The sequence below is a fragment of the Azolla caroliniana genome, unplaced genomic scaffold (assembly GCF_043228905.1).
Source record: "Azolla caroliniana isolate FFs.n. ecotype wild unplaced genomic scaffold, voAzoCaro1.0.p SCAF_1, whole genome shotgun sequence".
Taxonomy (NCBI): domain Eukaryota; kingdom Viridiplantae; phylum Streptophyta; class Polypodiopsida; order Salviniales; family Salviniaceae; genus Azolla; species Azolla caroliniana.
Genome location: NW_028230436.1, coordinates 33,571,180 through 33,595,207, shown reverse-complemented (window position 1 = coordinate 33,595,207; position 24,028 = coordinate 33,571,180). Strand labels below are relative to the sequence as shown.

The 24,028-nt window shown below is 36.6% G+C and overlaps 3 protein-coding genes across 4 annotated transcripts; 1 reads left to right on the top strand and 2 right to left on the bottom strand.

Moving 5' to 3' along the window:
* Window positions 1-1,199: 1,199 nt before the first annotated feature.
* LOC147869946 (long chain base biosynthesis protein 2d-like) lies at window positions 1,200-9,831 on the bottom strand. 2 transcript variants are annotated; one of them, XM_087335181.1, is made up of 13 exons: window positions 9,702-9,831; window positions 7,330-7,545; window positions 7,150-7,215; window positions 6,872-6,960; window positions 5,562-5,707; window positions 5,356-5,480; window positions 3,371-3,464; window positions 2,786-2,949; window positions 2,543-2,704; window positions 2,320-2,446; window positions 2,059-2,225; window positions 1,703-1,810; window positions 1,200-1,608 (listed from the first exon to the last, which is right to left on the bottom strand). In XM_087335181.1, the coding sequence occupies exons 2-13, from the start codon at window positions 7,450-7,452 to the stop codon at window positions 1,522-1,524; spliced, it is 1,458 nt and encodes a 485-aa protein (XP_087191307.1). In that variant the 5' UTR covers window positions 7,453-7,545; window positions 9,702-9,831; the 3' UTR covers window positions 1,200-1,521. The 2 variants fall into 2 exon arrangements, with proteins under 2 accessions (XP_087191307.1, XP_087191299.1); XM_087335173.1 differs by having other exon boundaries at window positions 7,330-7,534; window positions 9,702-9,830.
* A 5,666-nt stretch (window positions 9,832-15,497) lies between these two features.
* Window positions 15,498-20,244, top strand: LOC147869945 (ubiquitin carboxyl-terminal hydrolase 23-like). Its single transcript, XM_087335163.1, has 7 exons — window positions 15,498-15,984; window positions 16,309-16,423; window positions 17,073-17,183; window positions 17,280-17,431; window positions 17,517-17,831; window positions 18,713-18,838; window positions 18,938-20,244. Exons 1-7 carry the CDS (start codon window positions 15,718-15,720, stop codon window positions 19,496-19,498), a joined length of 1,647 nt encoding a protein of 548 aa, XP_087191289.1. The 5' UTR covers window positions 15,498-15,717; the 3' UTR covers window positions 19,499-20,244.
* Window positions 20,245-21,853: 1,609 nt separating this feature from the next.
* On the bottom strand, window positions 21,854-23,974 carry LOC147869944 (uncharacterized). Its single transcript, XM_087335150.1, has 3 exons — window positions 23,834-23,974; window positions 23,603-23,678; window positions 21,854-22,819 (listed from the first exon to the last, which is right to left on the bottom strand). Exons 1-3 carry the CDS (start codon window positions 23,882-23,884, stop codon window positions 22,245-22,247), a joined length of 702 nt encoding a protein of 233 aa, XP_087191276.1. The 5' UTR covers window positions 23,885-23,974; the 3' UTR covers window positions 21,854-22,244.
* Between the last annotated feature and the right edge of the window lie 54 nt (window positions 23,975-24,028).

The window sequence follows — 24,028 nt, the reverse complement described above, 5'->3', positions numbered from 1 at the left end:
AGACGCTATGAACTCAATTAGATCGAGTGACAGCTCCCAGATTCAGGGGAACCCAAGATTTTTTTGCAGGTAATCTTGAGCCAAATCTAACTTCAGCTAAATGACTTTTGGACGTCGAAGCGAGATAGGTACAAAGACTTGACGGGAGCTATTTGAACGAACACTCTTTCAATCTTTACACTCAGAGAGTTACTGACTATACGACTACTACAAGCATCCTTATTGTTAGCAAGGTCCGGCGCAAGAATTGGAAATACAATCTCACTATATGGTTTGCCTAGAACTTGACCTATCATAATTATGTTCTTTCTATCAAGCTAATAGTTTTGGAACGATAGTTTTCCCATTTTTTCCTTTGTTTCAACCAAAACTCCACAATAGAAACATGGATAATTCATATGGATTGCTCGACGGTAAATGCTTGGTTTCGACCCACTGAATCAACAAAAAACCTGTCATACGGAGAGAGGCAACTGCCGTACCTTTATTGATCAAATTATTAAATTTATTAGATTTATAGCTTAGAACGACCCACTGCAATGAAGTAACAACCTCCTTGCCCACAAGAAACCAAACATCCCCAAAATGTCCCTTATATCCTTGGTGGGAGTCAACATTTAATTTATTCTTGGGTGTGAACCAAAGGAAGAAAGCTGAGCAGAGCTTGATCCCTGATTTGATTCATCAATGATTGACAACAATAGAAAGAAGAGATAGGGGCTTTATATTCATCAATTTTTAGATGAAACTTTAACAGTTATTAGAAAGATTTAAGCAAGAGCATATATGGTGTATTTATGTATAAAGAAATTAATCAAAAAGTGCTTTTGGACATTAACAAATTATTTCCAAAAGGAGAGATGCCGAAATAATGTAAGGTTTCTTCTATTTCTCGTGGCCTATAATTGGACAAAGAACATGGCAAGCTTACTGAAACTCGTCAGACCATATAATTTGGTCTGGAAATGTTGACCTTCAACTCATGTATGAGCAAAAGCGAGCACAGTTTTGGGTTTTAGGCATCTAAAGAGTACTTTATAATGGAAATGTGGCATTTGAAGAGGACTTTAAAAGGTTGAAAATATTATTAAAACCATCATGCTGAACTCAAATGAAGTCATGAAGAGTTAATTTATTATTTGACTCAAAATGCATTCATGGAAGCCAATAGAGCTTTAGAAGCACAACTCCGACAACTATCAAAGATAAACCACAATCACTTTTAATGAATTTCAATTTCACAAGAATTTTTCAAATCTTTGAAGTTGGATAAAGTTAGTAAGTATATAAACAAAAAGCAATAATTGATTCAAGCTGGAAGGTGCACACCCATTTTGTGCATTTTCATGGACAAATTACATATTTCAAAATACACATCATGTAAACATGTTAAGCGGATTGGACTCACTAGTGCGGGGTACTAAAATGAATACAGTGATGTAAGGCATCTGACGTTTGATGCTCCCTTCCAAAAACAAACCTAGTGCATCCACTTTGGCCTTTTCTCACTATTTGATATATTCAATTCAGCTTCTTCTTCAAGTCATCCTCATCAGTGACACTAGGAAAATATTTCAGGTTCACCATGTCACTCACTTCACTAATAACCTATGATCAAACCAATGAGCAAGAAAAGCATATCTATGAGTAAACACGAATGAAATTGTCGTTTATGTACATGAGCAAAAACCAAATGAATCACCTCTAGTCCTCGCAATAGATCTTCTCTCGTATGAGCTGCAGATATACAAATGCGAGCCCTAGATAGCAACAGTGGAGTGGCTGGAAATGCAACTGTAACAACCGCAACCTGCAGAGAGGCGTTATAGTTTTAATCAGACCTTACCTTACATATTTCTTCCTAGGGCCAAACTAAAAAGTGAAGACAACCCAACACCCTCTACATTTCCCCTCAACTTTCAAGACCGTGCATAAGGAAATCTCGGCAAGCTTCAATCCTGGCACATAAATCTACAATGTCGTAACTCTCACCAATATGCTTCAATATTGGTGGGTTGGGGAAAAATATGCAGACATGAGAAAATAGTGTTAACATACATTGCGTTTGAAGCATTCTCGAGAAAAGGCCGGAATTTTGGCGGGGTTATAAAGCATGATTGGCATCACTGGTGAGTCAGGGTCCCCAAGGACCTCACAACCCATTTTACGAAGCTGCTCTCGGAAGAAGTTGCTGTTCTCCCTTATTTGGGCTAGCTTCTTTGCCCCTAGAAAATTCCCCAGAACAACAAATTAGCATTCTCTAAGTTCAAATCCACATACTCAACCATATTTCAAATTCTTACATTTTGATAGACTCACCTCGGTTTGAACCATCTTCTCCAAGGATAACCTTCAAAGCTGAAATGACTTGTTGCACTGCTGGAGGAGACATGGCAGTTGCATATAGATGGCCAGGGCTTACATGTTTCAAGTATTTAATAAGTTCCTGCACTAGATTGCAACCTTCAAATCCATGTAGTCATGAAGCCGAAAAAAATTCATTGTTTGCAAATGCATTTATCAATTTCAAATGGTTACTAACCTTTGACCCAGCTATGTAGCCTCCACATGACCCAAAAGATTTTGTGAAAGTGCCCATCATGATATCGATGTCAGCTGTATCCACACCCAAGAGTTCACAGATACCTCTACCTGTTTTACCAATAGCTCCAATACTATGTGCTTCATCTAGATATACATATGCCTGTACATCATTCAATTCCCCACTTAATATTATTCACCCTTGAAAACCTTCTCAAAAGTTAGTATGTTGAAGAAACCATACCTTGTACTTTTTACAAACTGCAACTATTTCTGGAAGTCTGCAAAGCTCTCCTTCCATACTGTAAATGCCTTCAACCACAACAATAATTTTCTTCCAAGGCCTATGGGTTCGGGGCTGTCCTTCTGCAATTGCTTCTCGTAGAACCTCCTCCAAGTGTTCAGGGACTAGCAAAAAGATGAAATTATTTGCACTCTTATATTAGGGGTTTTCGAGGCTTCACGTATTGTGGTAACCTTGAATGTTATCTTAGTCAACTATAAACTACATCTATCTCACCCCAGACAAAATGAATGAATATTCCTTATGTACCTCTGCAAGCACAAGCAACAGAGGTTCTCTATCACAAGGAACACAAGGAACACAAGGAACCTTACTTCCACCAACATCTTATCTCATCAATGTTCATGAAGTATCATTCTATTGAGATGATATTAAATGTAACACTACTTTTTTTCCAACAACATTTTATCTCATCTGTGTTTTTTATGAATGATTTCATCATAGCGAGAGAAAAATAATTCATGTTCCACATGCACCGCAACACAGAATGTCAATGCAGAAAGAAATATAAGTGTAGGCTCTTACTGTTATGGCGAAATACTGCTATTTTGGCACCTGACCCACGTGCTCCTGCCACTATTGATGAATGGTTCAAAGCATCACTTATTATTAGTCCTCCCTACACAAAATGAATAAAACCAAACACATTAATAAACTTATACTTGATACTCTACTTTTCATACAGAAAATTCTGAATGCTGTGAGCCCCATTGATTTCTAATATTTTCAATTGTGTTGGAGGGGTTCAATCTTCTTTAATATCTTGCATATATATGCTGCCAATTGCAAAATATTATCACAAAAGAAGCAAGATCTCTAATAGGTAAAACACATGCTTGAGCATTGAAACAATGCAAATTCAAATGCATGCAGATAGAAGCCTGTTTCCAATGCAAAATAGCTACATTACAATATTAAAAGAATGTGCCAAATAGGAGACGGCAAAGGATCGTCTCAAGCCTGAACCGAGCTATTCAACCATTTTTAACCGGTTTGGTGATTCAGTTCAGTTCCGGCTTGAGCTTCCTTAACTGGTTTGAGCTCGGTCAGGGATGGCTCAAGCCGAACCCAACCATTTTGAGTCAAACCGGTTCCCAAAGCATTTAAGCCTTAATCAGTTTGGCTTAACCGGTGTTTGGGAGCCATTCGGTTCAAGTTTGAAAACTCCCAAACCGGTTAAGGCTTAACTGGTTTGGTTTGGACAAGGCAAAACCGGTTAAGCTGGAACACAACTGTTGCCAATTCCTAGTGCCAAACGCAACATGCCTATAGGTAGAAGCCCGTTTCTAATGCAAAATAGCTATGTTACAAAGTGCAGGTATTGAAGATTTCATTAACAGAAAAATAGCCATGCAATGCAATGTCTAGGCCATCTAGCCATTAGAAGATACTACATTATAAGAATTTCTTAAAAACAATCTTGTTTCCCCATAGTTTTCTCTCCTCAATACACTTCATTTGTGCTCCCCGTGTTATCATGTAAAGATGTATTGTGCATCTACCTTCATTACGTGTTCGCCAAGATTTATGCATATCTGTATCAAAAGATAACTCCTAAAAGGAGACAAACTTTAAGAAGTGCAAAATCAACCTCATCAAAAAACATTATCATCAAAATCCATGCTATCAATGATAAAGAGAATCCTCATCAAAGATCTCGCAACCTGAGCCTATTAACAATCAAGTGAAGGCCATCAAAAGCAAAGAGAAGGAAATAAATAAAACCCAACCAACAAAGGAGAAAATGGAGCTCCATAAAATTGTCTGCACATACAAACAAGAGAATGTAGCTAGCAAAGTATGCATGCCGGTAAGGTCTCGCAACCTGAGTCTATTAACAATCAAGTGAAGGCCATCAAAAGCAAAGAGAAGGAAATAAATAAAACCCAACCAACAAAGGAGAAAATGGAGCTCCATAAAATTGTCTGTCATACAAACAAGAGAATGTAGCTAGCAAAGTATGCATGCCGGTAAGGTTATAGGTTGCATGCTATAAAAAATGCAATCTTTAATAAAGATACACAAACAGTTCAAATAGCCTTGTTCTTGCAAACCAAAGAGTACTTTATTTTCTAAATTATTGTCTTTTTATTGGGTTATTTGCATGCATGCAAACAACAAAGAAATCACTTCAATTTTGAGCCAACAAACCAAATTGAGAGACTATTAACTTCACCAAGCATGAAATGGACAAAAGTGACGGCACCCATCTTCCTAACATAAAAGTGCTATTTTCATGAATCAATCAGATGTGTTTTTTCATCAGTTTGCAGTTCTACATAAGAGACATTGCAAGCTGATCAATATTATAAACTGTCATTTTCTTTCAAATCTATACACCAAATTTTCATTATGAAAATGCAAAGTCAAAACACCACCTTTTCTCCTCACCAGGATTATCCATATTGAAATTTGTTTGATACCTAATGGCCCAAACCTTAGTTTAAACTTTTTCCTTCAATAAACATAGATAGTAGAGAATAAAAATTTGCGATTGTACAAGATACTACCTTTCCTATTAATGTCGGCAAAGATGTAGAATTTGTAGCAAATCCCATGCCATAGACCATTGCAGCAGGCTTTCCAACAAATGCCGCAACCATATGTTCAAGTTCTTCATGCAATACTGTGTTCCCTATAAGGAAAAGAATGTCAAAGTTTTCATAATTTTTATTCGATAAATCCAATATATTTATTCCAAAATTGCAAGACTTACCACCATCCACTCGGCTGCTGCATGTGCTTTGTGAAAACTTCTGTAATGATTCGATAACACGAGGGGTGCAATACTCATCAGATGCAGCGAAACCCAAGTAGTTGTATGAACCAAGATTCAGGCAGGTTCTTTTATTTTCAGTAAGACTACAAGTCAAGATAAGAAAGACTAAGAATATTTTTAGAATTTTACGAAATGGATTCCAACTGCCTTTACCAAATAAGTTGCCAAATCCCATCAATTGACAATCTGAGGACATTCACATCAACGCACCTAACTGATTGTTGCTTATTTTAAGGGATTCATAATACCTTACCATATATAGTATTCCTTCCATAAGCTTAAGAGGAAACCTTTGGGTGACAATGCCTAACAAGTTGATAAGTCAATGCTTCTGCGAATTACTTATCCTATCACAATAACAGGCCTACATAGACCCATTAAAATAATATATTTTTCATGCTTGCAATTTAATGTAACATTTTGAAAAGCCTTTTTTAACATTCAAACAATTATCATATTTTACTGGTCACAGAAGAAAGCCTAAAATCTCAAAGATTTAGGACTCTGATTCCATTTTAAATGTTGAATGAAGATGCGGAGTGAAACAAAAACATATTGCAAGTTCAAAAAAAACTAACCTTTCTATGATTGCAGTATGCCCCATAGGACAAACAACTTACTGTGAAATACACATGGATTGCACCATAGACAGGAAATGCTCTATAGAAACCTCCAGCACGTGGAAAATGCTAAATTTATTAAAACTGCCATATGCCCTAGAATAAATTATATCTTCTGAAGCTGCTATATCCCAAAACAAAACTGCGGCAATGCATTTATCAATACTAATTCCTCCCATCTCTCAGCCTGTTCACATACTTTATTAAGTTTTTACGAGGCCTTCACAAATAACACCAACTCACAATGAGGAATACCATTTAAATCCAGACAAAATTCGAGGGACCTCCATCTCTCTTGCAATGTCTAGTTTCAAAAGGATCTGGTCAAATTTCCAAGTTGCATAAAGATGAGATAAAGTAGGATTACAACTAGAATTGTACACCTACTTTATCTCACCTTTATGAGAGGAAATAAATTCTTAGGGAGGATATTAGATATTAAAATTTTCATAAAATATTCTAATTAGAGCAATCTAAAGAACACCCTGAATGAAGAGAAGAAACTGAAGGCAAAAAAAGAAAGAAAATTGTTCATCATAACAAAAAGAAAATACAAATGAAAGATTCATATAAATACAAGTTTGAGCCAAAAAATTTATCCATTTTCTTTCGATGATTGCAACATACTATAAGGTTTTGTTGCTGTCTGGTGAATAACGTTCCACCACATCAATCCACGCATTTGGTGCACTTGCAATTGGCCGATTGAAACAATCCTGGATTGCAACTAATGGATTGCTCAGGCAATGTTTTGCACAAAAACTATAAATCTATATAAAATCAAAGAACTTGTACCAAATGCCCCTAAGTTTTGGTTACTTGCCAAAAATTTCACAGCATTTAAGAAAATAAACAAAAACTCACAGACATTTCGGACTTTTTCTCTATAATCAATAGTGCAATACCTGAATTCGATGATATAGTCTACGTGCATAGAAATCTTCGAAGTCTCTGCATAGTGGTGCATATCCCTGAGACCACAATTCAAAAGAAACTCTATTACTCAATTGATGATATAAGTACAATAAAGTTCAGACATTACAGAACTTCAAAACAATTTTGTATGGATTCAACTTAATCATTACCGGTGGAGTAGTATGATCAGTATGCAACAATCTCCTGAAAAAGTCTCGAATGTGTCCAAAGACAAAAAGAATTCCGTAACTGAAATAAGTTGTAAGTGCCGTAAAATATGGGATAGTGACCATCTTGAGCTTCTGTGTGTGTGTTGGGATTTCTATAGAATTTAATGATGTATTGATAAAAGACCTCGCAAAACAACTAGTCTTTCTGCAAAAGAGCTTGAACAAAAGCAGAGTTAACCCTAGGCATTTATTTTAAAAGTCAAATACATCTTACATAGTACATACACATCCCTCTCTTCTTTTCTTTCTTTTTATTGTATACTGGATTTTATCATAATAGTTCGCCGTCTTTTTGTTACTAATTCATCTCTCTCTCTTTTCCAAGTTCACCCACATTCCCTTCGATGGGAAACAAGGTATTGGGCCACCAGCAAGGAGACTAGTCAACTATACATGTTTTGCCCCAAACAAGTTTGATAGTCTCAGGATCATGCTCTACTGTGACGCTCCACCCTTTACCATATTTGAGCTTGCTCTTCAGAGGTTTCAACTCTGACCTATCCCTATGCTATAAAAATTTGCCAGGAAGCCCAGGAGGCAATGGGGAAGAGTATCCACATGGTTGAAAGAAGGTGTAGAGGAAATGCTAACATCAGCACAGGTAGCTAGGGATGTGGAAGATCAATCTGACGATGCCCAGAACATAAGAAAAGTAAATGTATTCTGGGTAGAAACAGTTAAGTTAGTATAAAGGGGCAACTGTGGACAAGTGTTAATGACAAATGCAATATTTGAAGAAGAGGCAAACAGGAAAAACCATGCCCTTGGAAGAAAAGGGGAAACCCCACAGAGGATGTGAAGGCATTAGAAACAAAGTTTGGGCCCTGGGGCATCAGAAATCCATTAATATGCAACATGAAGAGTTGTGAAGCATGATTTGCGAAGAAAAGTGCACAGTGCATCTTACAGTTTGAAGGACAAGGAGAATAAAAAGGCGTTTCTAGTATAAAAACGAACTCCTACTTAAATGGCCAAGGAGGTTCCTTTTATGCTATGTAGTTCCCACGCGCTGAAGACAATGTTGATGTGCCTTTGGGAGGGCCTTAGTCATAGCATCTATAGGATTACGTGAAGTGCTAATCTGAATCCTAATTAACAAGTCGTAGGTCAAGTGGATGCCATTACATATCATTGCCTGTTATAAGATAAAATCGTTAATATCAATTCTTCATGCACCGAAAATAACAAATTAGTGTGTATGTAGTCATTATTCGAGTAAAACTTGCAGCCTATCTGACATCATTGACAAAACTGGACTAGTGCACGACATCAGGCAATGGATTTCTGAAGAAATGGCCCCATGCAAAATATCGAAGTGTTTCCTGATGTGGTGTTCCATTGGGGCTCTAAATATGGCAGAGAGATAAGGCATTCACATCGATTTGAGTGAACAAACTGTTTGTTTACTAGTATTTTGAAACATATAAACATGATTTTGTAGTAGTAAAGCTTGTGTTTTGCACTCAGTTTCATTACAAAAAGTTTGCATATGTCAAGGAGATGCGACATGTATTCAATCACAAGATGATTCAAGCTAAAACGGTAAGGTGCAGCACCAGATCATAAGCCCTGAGATGGCAGTACACGGATTATAGCTGAGGCCCTGTCAAGATCAATATATATCATTCAAAGTACTAGATAGCTTCCTCGACATCAGTATGCATTGGGTAGGAGTACTTCATGTTGGTCTCCACATACGACTTCATGTTGAGTTACATGGGTTTAGAATAGATCAACTTCAACCTTTCTGTTACTTGGATGAATCAATTTGTTACATTGACACGGGCTGGAATCAACAAGATTATAACAAAATATTGCACTCAGATATCAAGCGAAGTTGACTGGATGGACCAAGTCGGCTTTTTATTGAGAACTGGGTAGGGTTTTTTCATCTCTTCTTGTTATCAGAACTTGTGTCAAATCTCGCTCACATGCCATTCCTTTGGTCTGGTTGATAAATCTGGCCTTGCAGCTGTTTGAAAAGTTTAGTACAAATGTTTATCTCCCTCTCTTTTCTAATGGATCTGCACTTTTGACTTTGAGTTCACTACCCTCGAAGGAGATGACCCAAGGGTGGACATTGTTCGTTGATAGGGTAATGCTTCTGTCTCTCAATCCATAATTACAAAACGGATAATTACATTGTTGGCACAATTATAACAGACGTAGACGGAGAGAGAGAGAGAGAGAGAACGTAAAGAAACAGAGAAGAGGACACGGAGAGAGAAAGGAAGAGGGGGGGGTACCGGTTCATATGAAGCCGTGTAACGCTAAAAATAAAAGACTAAAACAGAATGAGAGATAGATCTTACCAGTTAGGGTTTTGCGCAGAGATCTAAACGTGGTTCTGCGCAGAGAGGCAAAGGGAGAGTTATTTCGGTGCTCTCGCTCGGGTCTGCTAAACCATCGCTGGCGCTCTGGAGTTTGGCATCGAATTAATCCTTCTTCAAAGCTGAGTTTTTTTTCATTCCATGGCCATCGTCACACTTCTTCTTCTTCTTCACTTTGTGTACATGTAATCAGAAAATGCATGTATTTGTTACAACTTATGCATATAGATAGTGTATTTATGTATGTATTTATGTATGTATTATATGTATGTATACATATATAATATATGTATGTATACATATATAATATATGTATGTATACATATATAATATATGTATGTATACATATATAATATATGTATGTATACATATATAATATATGTATGTAATGTATGTATATCTATGTATCTATGTATGTATATCTATGTTATCTATGTTATCTATGTTATCTATGTTATCTATGTATCTATGTATCTATGTATCTATGTATGCGTGTGTGTGTGTGTGTGTGTGTGTACATATTTTGACTTTCGTCCCATGAGATTCAACATATTATTCTTCTATAGACCCTTTTCTTGAGACAACCCAACACACCATGTTGAGAAGTCATGATCCATGATGATGTGACGTGTTGTCCAATTGTGGCTGCCGAAATTTTAGACCCACGTCTACCCTTCTGGAGCTTGCCTTTTTGTGAATTTCTTGCAATCCCAATTAGGCAAATATGATATTTACAAGTCCCATCATCAATCGTTGTGACACTTCAAACTGCAAGGCTTAATACTGATTGAAGGTCTCTTCACAAACCCCAATTCAGCCAATACCTTCGTTAATCAACAATCAACGTCATGATGTGCCTTCTCTTTGAGAAGCGGCCCCATCTCTAGTTGCCACTTTGTGAAGTCTCGTGGTTCAAGCAAATCCTCAACGAGTTTCAACATCACAATTGATGACCCAATATGACTCTACAACAATATCGGTTGCATCAAACCAATACAAACCCCAATGTCTCATGAGTGAACGACGTGCATTGAGGTATCATTGTTACACCCATGAGTTGATTGCAACAAGAATTTATGATCTCCATCATCTCCAACCTTATTGTTGGATGACAAATATATTTACAAAAACACTTGGAGTGGATAAACTTATGCGTTTTTCAATGGTGCTTTTTCTCCGTCTATTTTATCTAAGCTTGATGGGGAGCACATGTGTGAACAAAGGCAATCCAAACTCATTGGTCCATATTGCATAGTCGAACTTGAAAGGGTGTATTTAGATAACAAGCTATGTCGTAAGCATGAATACTCGAGTGTGGAGCACATGTATTATAGCTCACAAATTAGTCTCTCGTAAGCGTATACCTACTTTCCTTTACATATGTACGTACACATACCATTTGCATTAATGTTCTCCTCGCTCTCTTCTATGAAAACCAAGTGCTCATCTCTTGTGCGGTGGTTGATTATCATTTGATATGATAAACCTCTTATTGTTGTAATCCATAGGTCAAATTTGGCCTCCTCATGGATTATAAAAAGGTTATTTTACTCTTTCTCTCTCTCTTGGACACGTTGGTGACATTGATGACCCTCAACAAAGTGGGGTGTTGGCATCTAAAATCACTTGGAAAGTGTTTGAAAATGTTCCGAAGCAAATTTGTACGAAGTCTCTTCATATCAAGCTATAAAACATCATACATGCTAATATTCCTAGAGATCATATCACTTCCCCCTTAGGGCCATGGCCATGAAAGGATTATGAAGTACATGTTTACTCGCATCAACTTCTTGGGATTGTATGTGAAGCAAGTAAGACGATTCAAAAGATGTAAAAAAGCAACTTATTGCGTAGTAGATGGATGCAACATTTGAATCAATGGTTTGGAAATTTGTATGCATCACATTTGCTTCAACATGTGGCAATAGATCCCTGTATGAATGGGTTTTTTTGCAACATAAATGTACCAGAGCTTAGAGAAGATGTGGAGACCCTCGTTTCACACATAATATTAATATGTTGCACCAAACCACAAAACCATCTTCTTTTTCAAAGATGGAAACCACCCTATCCATACATGTTACTACGTTAGAGCTCATCCCTTTATATGTGATTTGTGTCATTGCTTGGATGTGGCTTAGCTCACATTCTCTCTGATGTGAGACTCGTTGACAATCCATGTTTTGCTACAAGCAAGTAGAGGACTCAAAGTATCACATTTTAATGCAATGCTTGCATTTGACCACGTTCAACTTTGATTTCCACACACTGTCAATTTGGTCAATTCCTACACACATTCTTCTCATGATCAAAATGTGCTCTTTCAATGGCAACTTTTATTACTAAAATTCTTCATCATTGAGAGTCATTCAACACATTAGGCAAAGACAAAATCATTGCTGGTTCCATTGGCCGTATTTGACCTTCATGGATGATAATAAAATATATCGACAGTTAAGTCACTATTTCTCTCTCTCTTCCTCGCACATTGAAACACAAAACACACAATCTATTTCTGTTGGGTAGCAACTCCCTCGTCGTGTTTCTTAGCAAAATACCTATTTTCAAATGTCACGATTCAAGGAAGCAAAAATTGTATAGAAATGCGACATCATTGTTATTGGTGATTGAGGCGGCGATGTAATAGTCAATCAATACACCATTATACTTGATCGAAAATAAGTTGAGTCATGCACACATATAAGGGAGGTCATCGCTCACAAAGTTTCACTATAGAAGCATTGTTAAACGAGAGTACTTGATAACTCAAATACTTGGAACATGTCGGGTTTGGGAGCTATGTTTTTCCACTAAGTGAAGACAAGATTCATGTCTATTACCAACAATGTTGTACTCTATTTATGTCAACCATACATAAAATACGTGTATTGACTACCAAAGATTGAATGGAAAAAGGGGTCATATGCCCAACAATGAGCATATGTGTTGATGTAGGAAAGAACACATCTTACCCAATCGACTCATGTTGTTAGAGTCCAAATCTAATATGTAAGCAATATATAAACAAACTAAAATAGGAGAAGGTTAGAAAATGGACTGCATCTACCTAACCATCCTCTAGAGATGGTGAGAGATATACACACGTGCCCATTGGTATCCCATACTACCACAAATGAATGATGGCCGCACCTTGGTAGCGAATGGGAACTAGTAAGATTGTCGAGAACCTCGCCATATCGTAGAGTCTCAACGCGGAATTAGATTTTTTGCTTACATATTAGATACGGACTTGATACATACTCATGCCCAATAGTCGGCACAACAATGTTAGATCACTCTACAACTTATGTTAATCAGTGTTAATATTTGAGGACATATTGTGTTAACACAGATTGTTGGAAATCTTGAAGAGCTGAATTTTTTATTCACACAATATGTCCTCTTAATTTTAGGAATTTAAACACCTCTCTCATCAACCAACCTTTTGTCCTCCACTAAACAATCATCATGTATTGGTCTATAGTTTGTTTGAGGCCCACTTAGAGATTTTCCAATTTATGATTTTTTATTTACCCTTCTTTGAGCATGGTTTTGTCACTCTCTTTTCAAAATAGGAGCATATTTTACACTCTATACTATTTAACGACTCTTGATCGTCAAATACATATATGAATTACGGTTTGTACAACATATACTCTTCATAGAGAAAAGCTTGAGCCTTTTCTATTGTGGCTTGTTTCAATAGTATATATTGCATGCCATTTTAAATATTCTTTTCTTAAATTGAACACTTTTCTTTTCTAAGTTGAGTGACAGGTGGTGGACAATGTCGAGGGAAAAACATGCAAATGATCAATGGGTAAAAGCTAGCACTATTATTATATTCAACCCGTTTTCTCACGTCAACAAAATGCACGCTATATTGAAAAGTGATATAATACGCTACCACACAATCTTGTTGACAATCATCAAGGGTAGAAGAAAGGTTCGCGAGATAATAATGAGGTATATTGGGTACAAGATTTTCGCGCTCATCAAAATTGAAAATGCACTGACCATAAAATGTTCCTTGAATGAAATTCCAGAACCAATATTTTCGCGCTCACCAAAAATTCAAACCACATGTTCACCAAAAATGTTTCGAAGAAAAGATTCCCCGCCTCAAAAGTACGATTGGTTTGGTTGCATAAGCTTTATATTTTGATTGTGTAGAAGAGTTTCGAAGCCTAAAGGTATTTGCAAAAGCAAATTGCATGTCACTCCAATAGGCATTAAAACTTATTGTCTATAACAACAAATTTAAGTACAACATAGACCTAAATTGAACTTGTTCCAAAACAATTTTGTATGAATACTCTAAAAATTGAGCAAGCATTGATGGGATAGTAAATACTAACCACGTGGATTCTATCGTTTCTATGCTTTATCATTTGATTAAGTTGGGTTGTTGTTAGTCAATGGTATCATTAAGAAGAAATATGAATGTTGACTTTATCTGATAATTCGTGATGAGTTTTTCACCCTAAATTTAGTTCTCTAGGAACATAACCACATATAATAAGCGAATTTAGCATTAATTCCCAATTGCATTTTGTTTGAAACAAAGAACATGGATAGTTAGTGAAGCTTATCGGCTAATCTTTCTTGTTTTCAAGGATTTGTTTCAAATTGAAGAGTGGCAAGAATGACAAGAGACATTTGATCAAACTACCTGTTTTTCTTGTTGTCCTTGTTTGACTATACACTCATATTGAGAAATTTGATTGGCTTTTTCTATTGGTTAAGACTTCCACTTTTCACATTGCGACTCTAAGATATACGGAGGATAGATAGCCCTTGATAAAAGCAATGAAGCCGAGACAAAAATTTTCCTACCTAAAGAAAAATTTCCTCAACACTCTTTGCGGGCGAGCTTATGGTTCTTGTTCGTATCAATAGAAATCTGGACAAAAACTCTTATGCGGAAACTGTTTGAAAAATATCCATGCTTCGAAGGCAATGATGTTGGTGACCCAGATCCCTGATGACATGGTGGGCGATATATCGAACCGAAGGTGTTTTGTTTATTGTCGTGAACTTATGCGATCGGGCATTGGTCTAGTTTTCGCTCGGACATGATGGTGGATGGGCAATGCATGTGTGAGAGGTAGTGGATGAGCCCTAACTATGTATGTATGTATGGCTTGAGTGATGACTCATGAGATGAGAGAGAGAGAGAGAGAGAGAGAGAGAGAGAGAGAGAGAGAGAGAAGACCATTCCCAGAGGAAGGGAGAGCAGGGAAACAAGTAAAAATAAAAAAATAAAAAGAAAAAGAAAAAATACTTATATTAATATATGTAAACAAATTAAAAAGGAAAAAGGAAAAAGAAAAAAGAAAAAATTAAAAAGAAAAGGAAAGGGGTCTTTTCATCTAGAGAGAGAGAGATAGAGAGAGAGAGCCATTCCTAGAGAAAAAGGAAGGGGAACAGGAAAAAAGAAAAAAGAAAAAGGAAAAAATACATATAAAAGAAAAAAGAAAGGAAGAAAAAAAATTGAAAAAAAGAAAAAAAGAAAAAGAAAAAGAAGGTGAGAGGGGGGGCTTTTCATCTCTGAATTTTGTATGGAAGAGGATGAAAGGAAAAAAAGAAAAGACCTCTCTCTCTCTAGATTCTCTCTCTAGACTCCCTCCTCTTCCCCTGTCTGCCTGTCATGGTTTGGTCCTTCTGCAGGAGCAGACAGACGATCAGTAAGCAGATAGACAGACAGACAGATAGACAGAGAGGGAGGAGAAGAAGAAGAAGAAGAAGAGCAGAAAGCAGAAAGCAACACCATCTTCTTCTTCTCTCTCTCTCTCTCTCTCTCTCTCTCTCTCTCTCTCTCTCTATGCCCTTGTCTCTCTGTCTCTGCGAACTCTACGAGAATCGAAAGCAGCTGCAGAAGAAAGGAAGACAAAGAAGACAATAGAAGGCAGAAAGGAAAAGAAGCAGGATCGAGAAGCAGGCAGGAAACCAAGGAAAAGATCAAGAAGAAGAAGAAAAAGAAGAGTTAAGGAGAAGAATGGCCACTGGCTCCATAATTCCTCACACCATCCACTTCAATCCCCATCAATACCAACATCACCAGCAACATTCTTCTTGCCATAACAATTCCAGCCCTAATTCATGTACCTTCTTCGATTCCTCCATTATTTCGACCCCATCGACAGCACACAGATCAGAATCGATTAGCATCTCATACAACATGTACAAAAACACAACGAAAAATGATGGTTTTGCAGATCATCACATCATTATCAGCATGTCGTCTCTGCCTCTTCCTCGAATTGTGAGTATAGATACACATATGGTACATATTATATATACATGATTCATATAACATATTATATCTACATGCGAATATGCACGTACTCCAATATGTAGAGCACATACGCAAACATCTACACCTACATTTACTACATATACATATACATATACACGTACACAAGACCCACAGAATTTTCATGTTGTTGTTCTTCCTGTGATGCATTCTGATGCTCGTGTTGCCCTGAGGCATTCATGGTCCTTTTTCTGAATCCCTTTCATACATGGAAATGCTAACTATTTCTGGACCTGATTTTCTTTCCATTGTTGTGTCGTTGATTATTATCAGGGGTCTGGTTTATCAAACATGGGGAACACATGCTTCCTCAACTCTGTTCTCCAGTGCCTCACCTACACTCCTCCACTCACTCATTACTTACTCGATGGACTTCATAAGAGGACATGTAAGCTTTGATTTTCCTCACAAGAATACCTCTTCTGGTTCTTGCAATTGTATGGTCACAAGTTTATTCACTAGAAAACTTAAAACCCTCATTGACTAAAACGATGATTGAGTTTTCTGAAGTTGCTGGTGGAGAACACCTAAAAGGGAAAACAAAAAGTCTGGGAGGTCAAGAAAATAGTGCATCATATATATTGGAGTATAGACTACCAAATTTCTTGATGTAGATTTGTGTTGAATGATCATCAAGAGTAGGTTATCTCGATGAATCTGATATGTTTGGTACTTTATTGCGAATCCTGTCAACTAATGGTATCTCAAGGGCGTTTGTATATGAAGAAATTACAAACTTTAATCTTTGATGAGATCGCAGAAGCTTGATATCAATCCAATGAGGAACTTTGCATATATTTTTGCTCAAGATAAATATTGTTTTGGAAATCTGAACTGATTATTCCCTGTAAGAATGTGCCAAACATATAATGCCATGATCCTAGGACCTCTTACGTATCAAGCACATGCTCCTAACATTTTTAAAGTCATGCTCCTATGACATTTTATCTCAAAATGAAAAGAAAAAAGAATGTCGATTAACTTTCTCTCTTTTGGAAAGAGTGATAAGTTTATCCTTCGTTGTTTTATTTTTGCAGGCAAAGTTGCAGGATTTTGTGCCATGTGTGCTTTGGAACATCACGTAAAGGAGGTTCTCAGATCACCTGAAAGGATTATCTCCCCAACTTCTCTTGTGAAGAACTTGACCTGTATCCTATTATTGTGTTTTCTCTTATATGAAGAGCATTGAAACGTGCAGAAGGTATTTAATATCTTGTCCCTCCTTGATGATTGAAATATACCAGGCATTTCACGTTCTTTCCGAATGTGGCGTCAAGAAGACGCTCATGAATACATGAGGTATCTGATAGAGGCACTAAGAAATTGCTCTCCTATTGAACTACCTATAGGGGAAACTTTCATCCAAAGTGTATTCGGAGGACAACTAAGAAGCCAAGTATAAATGCTTTTTGGGAGATCTATTTTGCTTCTTTTTTTTATCCTTTTTGCCAAAAAAAGCTTATATTTTGGTTGATGGCTAGGTGAAGTGCGCTCAGTGCTCACATTGTTCCAACACTTATGATCCTTTCCTAGATCTCAGCCTTGAAGTTGTAAGAGCAGATTCTTTGCACAAGGCATTTAATCACTTTACTGCTGTAGAGGTCCTGGATGGAGACAATAGATACCAATGTAGCAAATGTAACAAAAAAGTACGTGCATTGAAACAGTTTACAATCGATACCGCACCTCAGGTTCTCACAGTACATTTTAAGCGTTTCAGTAGCTCGGGGAAAATAGACAAGAAGATCCAATTTGATAGAACTCTTGACTTGAAGCCGTTTGTAAGTGGGGGAGAGGTATGGACTCGATCCATAATGTTGATCTAATTTCTTATGAAATGATTACTTGTGTTCTGTAAACAATGGGCTTAATTGATATCATGTACGACATATCCTTTTGTGTCTTCTTTGATGCATCTGATAATTACTTCATACTCTTGTTCTGATCTTCGAACTTGCACTTAATCTCATTATTGTGCTCTATTTTCCTTATACAATTTTAGCTTGTTACACCTGATCTTGATCTACAGTCTTTGCCCTACATTTCATTTTAATTCTTATTTACTTTATCTAGTAAGTGCTTGTATACAATCTAGAATCTTGCACTTAATCTCATTATATATCTTCTTTTCCTTCTGTACTGATTTCTTATAAGAAATTTATAATTTGCACTATATCCTATTCTCGTTTTTTAGTTGCCTTCTTAATTATTGCTGGTACACAATCTACAATCTTGCTCTCAATCTCATTGTATGTTCGTCTTATTAGCCTTCTCTAGTGATTGCTTGTAATCAATCTACAAATTTTCCCTAGATTTCATTTTTGTGCCTTATTTGCCATGTGTAGTTATTGCATGTATACACTTGGTCTTGGAGCTTTAGATTCTCATTTTATGTCTTCATTATGCGTACGGGTCTTTATCCCAAATCTGCATTGAATTGCATGGTACATGTTATTTGTTTGTATGTAGTTATTGCATGTATACACTTGGTCTTGGAGCTTTAGATTCTCATTTTATGTCTTCATTATGCGTACGGGTCTTTATCCCAAATCTGCATTGAATCGCATGGTACATGTTATTTGTTTGTATTCAATAATTTTTGCACCGATTCTCATGCTATATATTACTTTCCCTATGTAATAATTGCTGGTGATACATGTTTTGGACATCCCAACAGGACAAAGACTTGAAATACTCATTGTTTGCAGTCTTAGTACATTCTGGTCGGTCAACCTCTTCGGGACACTACTATTGTTTTGTGCGAACACTAAAAAATATGTGGCATCTCATGGATGATAGTAGGGTATGTTCCGAGTGTGTTCTAAATATTTAACTTGTTGGGTATTTACCGCATTCAACATTCGGCATTTGTCATAACAATTGATGGTTGAACATGTTCCAGGTTTCTGAAGTTAGTGAAAGGACCGTGCTTGAGCAAAAAGCATATATACTTTTCTATGTTCGGAACACGAAAGCAATGGAAACACAAAACATGAATCCATCTCACAGGACCATCAGTTGCAGTAGAACTAATGAGATTCAGTTAGATGGTTGCTTGAATGAATATGGAGTTCAAGAGACACAGCTTTTCGAGTTAGATAAAGGAGAGATGATGGATAAAAGTGGACTGTCTTCTACATTTGTGAATAAAGCCCTTGTGACAGAGGTAGTTGACAATGCGCAAGTAATGGATGAAGGCTCATGTATCAAGTCTAGCACAACTAGTGAAGATGATAACTCTGAGTTAAAACATGCAAGCATAGGAATGAATAAGGTTAGTAAGCCAGAGATTGATGATAACAAATGTAGCAAGAAAGAAGATTCTCTGTCCTCTGATACTGTTACCACAGCTCCGAAACTAAGGCACACATTCTTTGAATCAGCAAGTCAGTATGTTTTGCATATTCTCAATGCATGCGAAAAATTCTGCTTCTCGTCTTGTTTTTGGCCAGCAGTTGAGTAGCAGAAATCACATGAAAAGTTGTCAATACATCAGCAAGAATGCATGCTTGGCTAAAGTTCCGAGTTCATAGCTTTTTTACAACATGACCGATTCATTTCTGAACCAAAAATGGTTTGAAATGACCAGCTAATATTAGTGTGTGGGTTCTTTCTAGACACTATCAAAAGTAACTTCAATCAGAGTACCAATGCAAACCGAAGTTCATATTTCTATTTGGTCGATTCATTTTCTGAACGGAAGAATGGATTAAAATGGCAAGCTATTGAAAGTAGTTCCAACAAGAATAGCTTTCTTCAGCCTTAAATATACATACAAGAATGAAGGCTTTCTCTGACATTCTGTTTATCTGACATCCCATGCTATATGCATTTTAAAAGATCCAGATAACTAACCCTAAATGCAATTCCCTGCTTTATGCAGTTTGACCTATCCAAATAACTACCATCCCTTGCTACATGCTTGTTGAAAATATCCATTCTTTTCTAGGTTTTTAAGAAATGGTTGACCGAGAGGAATTTGAATAGATGGGATGCCGGAGTTTTTTGTGAGTTCTACAGGGTAATGCCTCGGAGACCCGAAACTTGATTGGAATTACAGTAACATTGTGAATATTTCACCGTGTAGGTACTGAAGAACAACTGTTTGGTTCTTGCATTGAGGCCCCCTCCCCTCACTGCAAACTTTGTAACTGTGACAATATTATCCATGTACATATATGTATGTAGTATATATAGTATGAGGTGCTTAATATATTGAATTCCTTTTTAACATTTTTAGCGTTTTATCTTAAGAAAATAGTAAATAGTCATTTAACCAAAGTATATATGTAAAGGAAGCATTGTAGTCATGATATTTTTCTTCCCTGGAATTAGTACTGATAAGCATTACCTTGCCAGAGAATTTTCATTTGTGGATTGATCAGAAGAAATATGTTTTTCTAATGAAACATGACAAAGCCTATGCATATTTGCATGTTTAGTAATTGGAAAACTAGTTTGAGTGTGCTATTATGTGTCTACACATTTGACCAAGTTTAAACAAATTTGAAGTTGCTCTACCCCATGGTGTGGTGGCATAGTTTTAGTTTAAGTATGACATTTCCATAATCTTCATAAGTCCATTTATGTAAATTTCATCAATATCAATAATGTCTTTGGGAGTATAGCCCATGTTAGAGGAGGGTGGATACTTGAGGGGTTGGTGTGGAAAACACTTGAGATCATTGCCATGGAAAGGGGTATTAAACACAGGTTAGTAATACTGAGATTTTCATAATAGATTAGTAAGTACTTTTCTTGTTACAAAACATTGGTATGTATATATGTATATCATCATTCACTAAGAGTAAGAATTGATGAGGTGTAAATAATTTTCCACTTTTAATCTTTATAAAGATGTTTCCTAAAAGTGGTGTGGAGATATATTTTCATTTTTAGATTAAAAATACACAAGATGGAAAAGATGACTAAGAGAGCACTGTAGATTATGAAAGATTATTAGAACACAAGATTACAACTTGACGTATACAAGTTCAGGCAAACAATTATTGGTGGGGGGGGGGCTTTAAAGAATCTTACGGAAATCAAGAATGATGTTTGAGTACGTTTATGATTGATTAATTGTTTCTTAGCTGTAATTAAAATAATCATAATTCATAGCTGTAATAGGCTACAATAATACAGACAAACATAATGCATTAGCCATAATGAAAATAAAAACTAAATATGCATTCCCTCATAGAGTTGTCCCAACATTTCATGTCGATTCCAACAAAGTTAGCTGTTATAATTGCCTGAAAGATTCCAACAAACTTGTTGACAAGATCTTGAGTAACTAGATGCTGGTGACTAAACATGAATACAAAGTGTCATTTAATAATAAAACTATCTGACACTTGGTCAAAACGATGTATTTTGTTTTTACCCAAACTGCATTAAGTCTGATCCAAAACTCTTGCTCAGTTCTGTTTATGGATGATGATTAACAAACAGATATTGGTGGGAGGTCTAGGATCTGGCTACAATGGTAGTGACTACCAAAGAGAATAAACGTCTACTTGAAATTACTCATACTAATTATATCAAATTTCAGTAATCATCCACAATGACAAGTAATCATTAGTCCTCTCAAATAACTACTTTCACAATATACACATTCATATTCATGTGCACATGCGCTATCATATAAATGCATGTGCCTGTGCATATGTATAGACATGCGCTTTGTGGCATAGATATGGATGTGGATGTACTTGTGTAAATGAGCATGCACGTGCTTATGAAAATGTTACATACACATGATATATATATACATGTGGGTTTATATACAGAGAGACAGAGACAGAGATACATATAATTGATACAAACGCAGCATAGAACATAAATGCCACCAGAGATCCTTTTTAAAATTTAACTACTCTGCTCAATTAGACATTATTTACATTGAAAACTGCTCTTGGATCTGCTTGCATTGCAGTATATGCCAAGGTTCCTGGTTATAGGTTTTGTTTTTTGGTGCGGTGTCTTTTTAACCCTCTTTCCATGTGCTTTGTCTTTTACTACCTATAGACAAATAAACTCAGTTCCTTTTTTGTCCATGATTCCTGACAGGATACCAGCTTTTCTTATTTCATCTTCGTGAAAAATATGGTGACTAATATAATTTGGGTTATCAAAAAGAAATATTGGGGGGTGGCTACAAAGACTAATTTCATAATGATGGTTAAAAATAAAGGAAAAATGAGGTCCTACATGATAATGCAATTGTTGGCATTTTCATCACTAAACATATGGGTTGCATACTCTGCAGATTCCATGGTGGTGGAATAACCTGTCTCAACCATCATCGGGGCAATGTTCCTATTAGCCATGTTTTTGTTCATACCCGGATCATTGAACGTATTCACACCCGATTCATAAGATGAGCCCATGCCTGCACCTGATTCATTTGATGCCTCCACACTCAGTTCCATACCACCACCACCTTTCTTCTTTTTACCACCTTGACCATTGTTACTGCTATTGCTGTTGTTTTTGTTGTTCTCTTGATTTTTGCTATTTGGTTTCTTATTTGTGTCATCATTGTTGTTCTCAGTTCCATTGGCACCCTTCTTCTCATTCTCTTTTGCTCCTATTGTCTCATCATTTGCTTCCTTCTTGTCTCCTTTAGGCTGTTCCTTCCCTTTGCCACCACCACCGCCATTTGGAATGAGCTCAGCCATTTTGCCTGCCTTCTCGAGCTTTTTTATGAGCACTGCAGAGTCCATTGTGCTTGTTATAGTCACTTTTCCAAGTCTCCCATCCACATCCACAGATTGCACACCTAAATTAAACATATGAAACAATTTAAGAGATATTGAGCTCCAAGAAAAAAACCAAGCAAATTTATGTGGATGAGATGTGTACGCGTAAAAGATATGTGTACAAATGCAACAGCAGCACATGTATGATGCCACAAACCCTGATATAATTTATTTTCCTATGTGTAGGTCAAGCTAGATTATATATACTACTTGGATGCATGTCCACGCCCATGTATGCATGCATCGCATTAAACACTATATATACATTTGCATATATATATATATATATATATATCCTTAAACCCTTAAATCCTAGCATAGGCTTCCATTAGTGTGCATATCCCTAAACCCCACTATTACTATTGCTGCTTCTTCCGCTTCATTAACCCAACTGATCAGCAGAAACATGACAATACGACCACCATACATGATCCAAGGGCATAGCGCTCCTTTTATATTACTCTGCATTTCATATGGTAATGGACAAGTCAACAATGTTGATCTACCATGATATAGTGCCTTTCACTACGTCAACTGCATATCATTACAGCATTTCACATGGTAAATGGAGACGAAAGCAATGATACTGCCATGATATCCAACACATATCAAAGTAGTTACTTATTTATGCGGACACATAGACAAGGGCATTTCCATTGACATCGAGCTTTATATTACTGCGTATTTCACACGGTAATGGACATAAGGTTTGCACAATGCAGAGTGACTGACAAAATCAAAGAGAAATAATGGCTTTAACTCAGAAAAGCAGAAGAGAAAAGGAATCAACAATGACTTTTTACCTTCAATGCCGTTGAGAGTTCTCTTCACTTTCTTCTTGCAACCTTCACAATGTATGAATACTTTCAAATGGATGGTCTAAAGGAGAGCATCAAAAGAGACAAGAGAGATAAGACACACTGAGCTAAAATGAGGCAAAAACATAGAATGAGAGAAGGAGGAGGAGGAAAACACCGAGATCAAAAAAGAGAGAAGAAATATTAGAAAAGAGATGAGAGGAAGGAAGCGAGTACCTCTACTTTGGTAGGATTTTTCCCACCTTCTGTTTTCTTGTCATTCGCCATCTCTCTGTCTGGGAACTCTGTCTCTCTCGTGAAGAAGAAGAAGAAGAAGAAGAAGAAGAAGGTGCTCACTGAAAGGAAGGAATTGCTCTGTTTTAGTGACTTTGGGTTTTACTTGGCCAAAGAAGGTTTTGTTATGTTTTTATA

Bases quoted from the DNA above. Each gene is read 5' to 3' on its own strand.
- LOC147869946 (XM_087335181.1), bottom strand. From the start codon at position 7,452: ATGGTCACTATCCCATATTTTACGGCACTTACAACTTATTTCAGTTAC. The intron at 2,705-2,785 runs GTATGGTTTCTT...AATGATGTACAG, and splicing joins CAGTTTGTAAAAAGTACAAG to GCATATGTATATCTAGATGA. The intron at 1,811-2,058 runs GTATGTTAACAC...GCCTCTCTGCAG, and splicing joins GAGAATGCTTCAAACGCAAT to GTTGCGGTTGTTACAGTTGC.
- LOC147869945 (XM_087335163.1), top strand. From the start codon at position 15,718: ATGGCCACTGGCTCCATAATTCCTCACACCATCCACTTCAATCCCCAT. The intron at 15,985-16,308 runs GTGAGTATAGAT...GATTATTATCAG, and splicing joins CTCTGCCTCTTCCTCGAATT to GGGTCTGGTTTATCAAACAT. The intron at 17,184-17,279 runs GTATCCTATTAT...GAAATATACCAG, and splicing joins TCTTGTGAAGAACTTGACCT to GCATTTCACGTTCTTTCCGA.
- LOC147869944 (XM_087335150.1), bottom strand. From the start codon at position 23,884: ATGGCGAATGACAAGAAAACAGAAGGTGGGAAAAATCCTACCAAAGTA. The intron at 23,679-23,833 runs GTACTCGCTTCC...GCTCTCCTTTAG, and splicing joins AAAATCCTACCAAAGTAGAG to ACCATCCATTTGAAAGTATT. The intron at 22,820-23,602 runs GTAAAAAGTCAT...TGTTTAATTTAG, and splicing joins AACTCTCAACGGCATTGAAG to GTGTGCAATCTGTGGATGTG.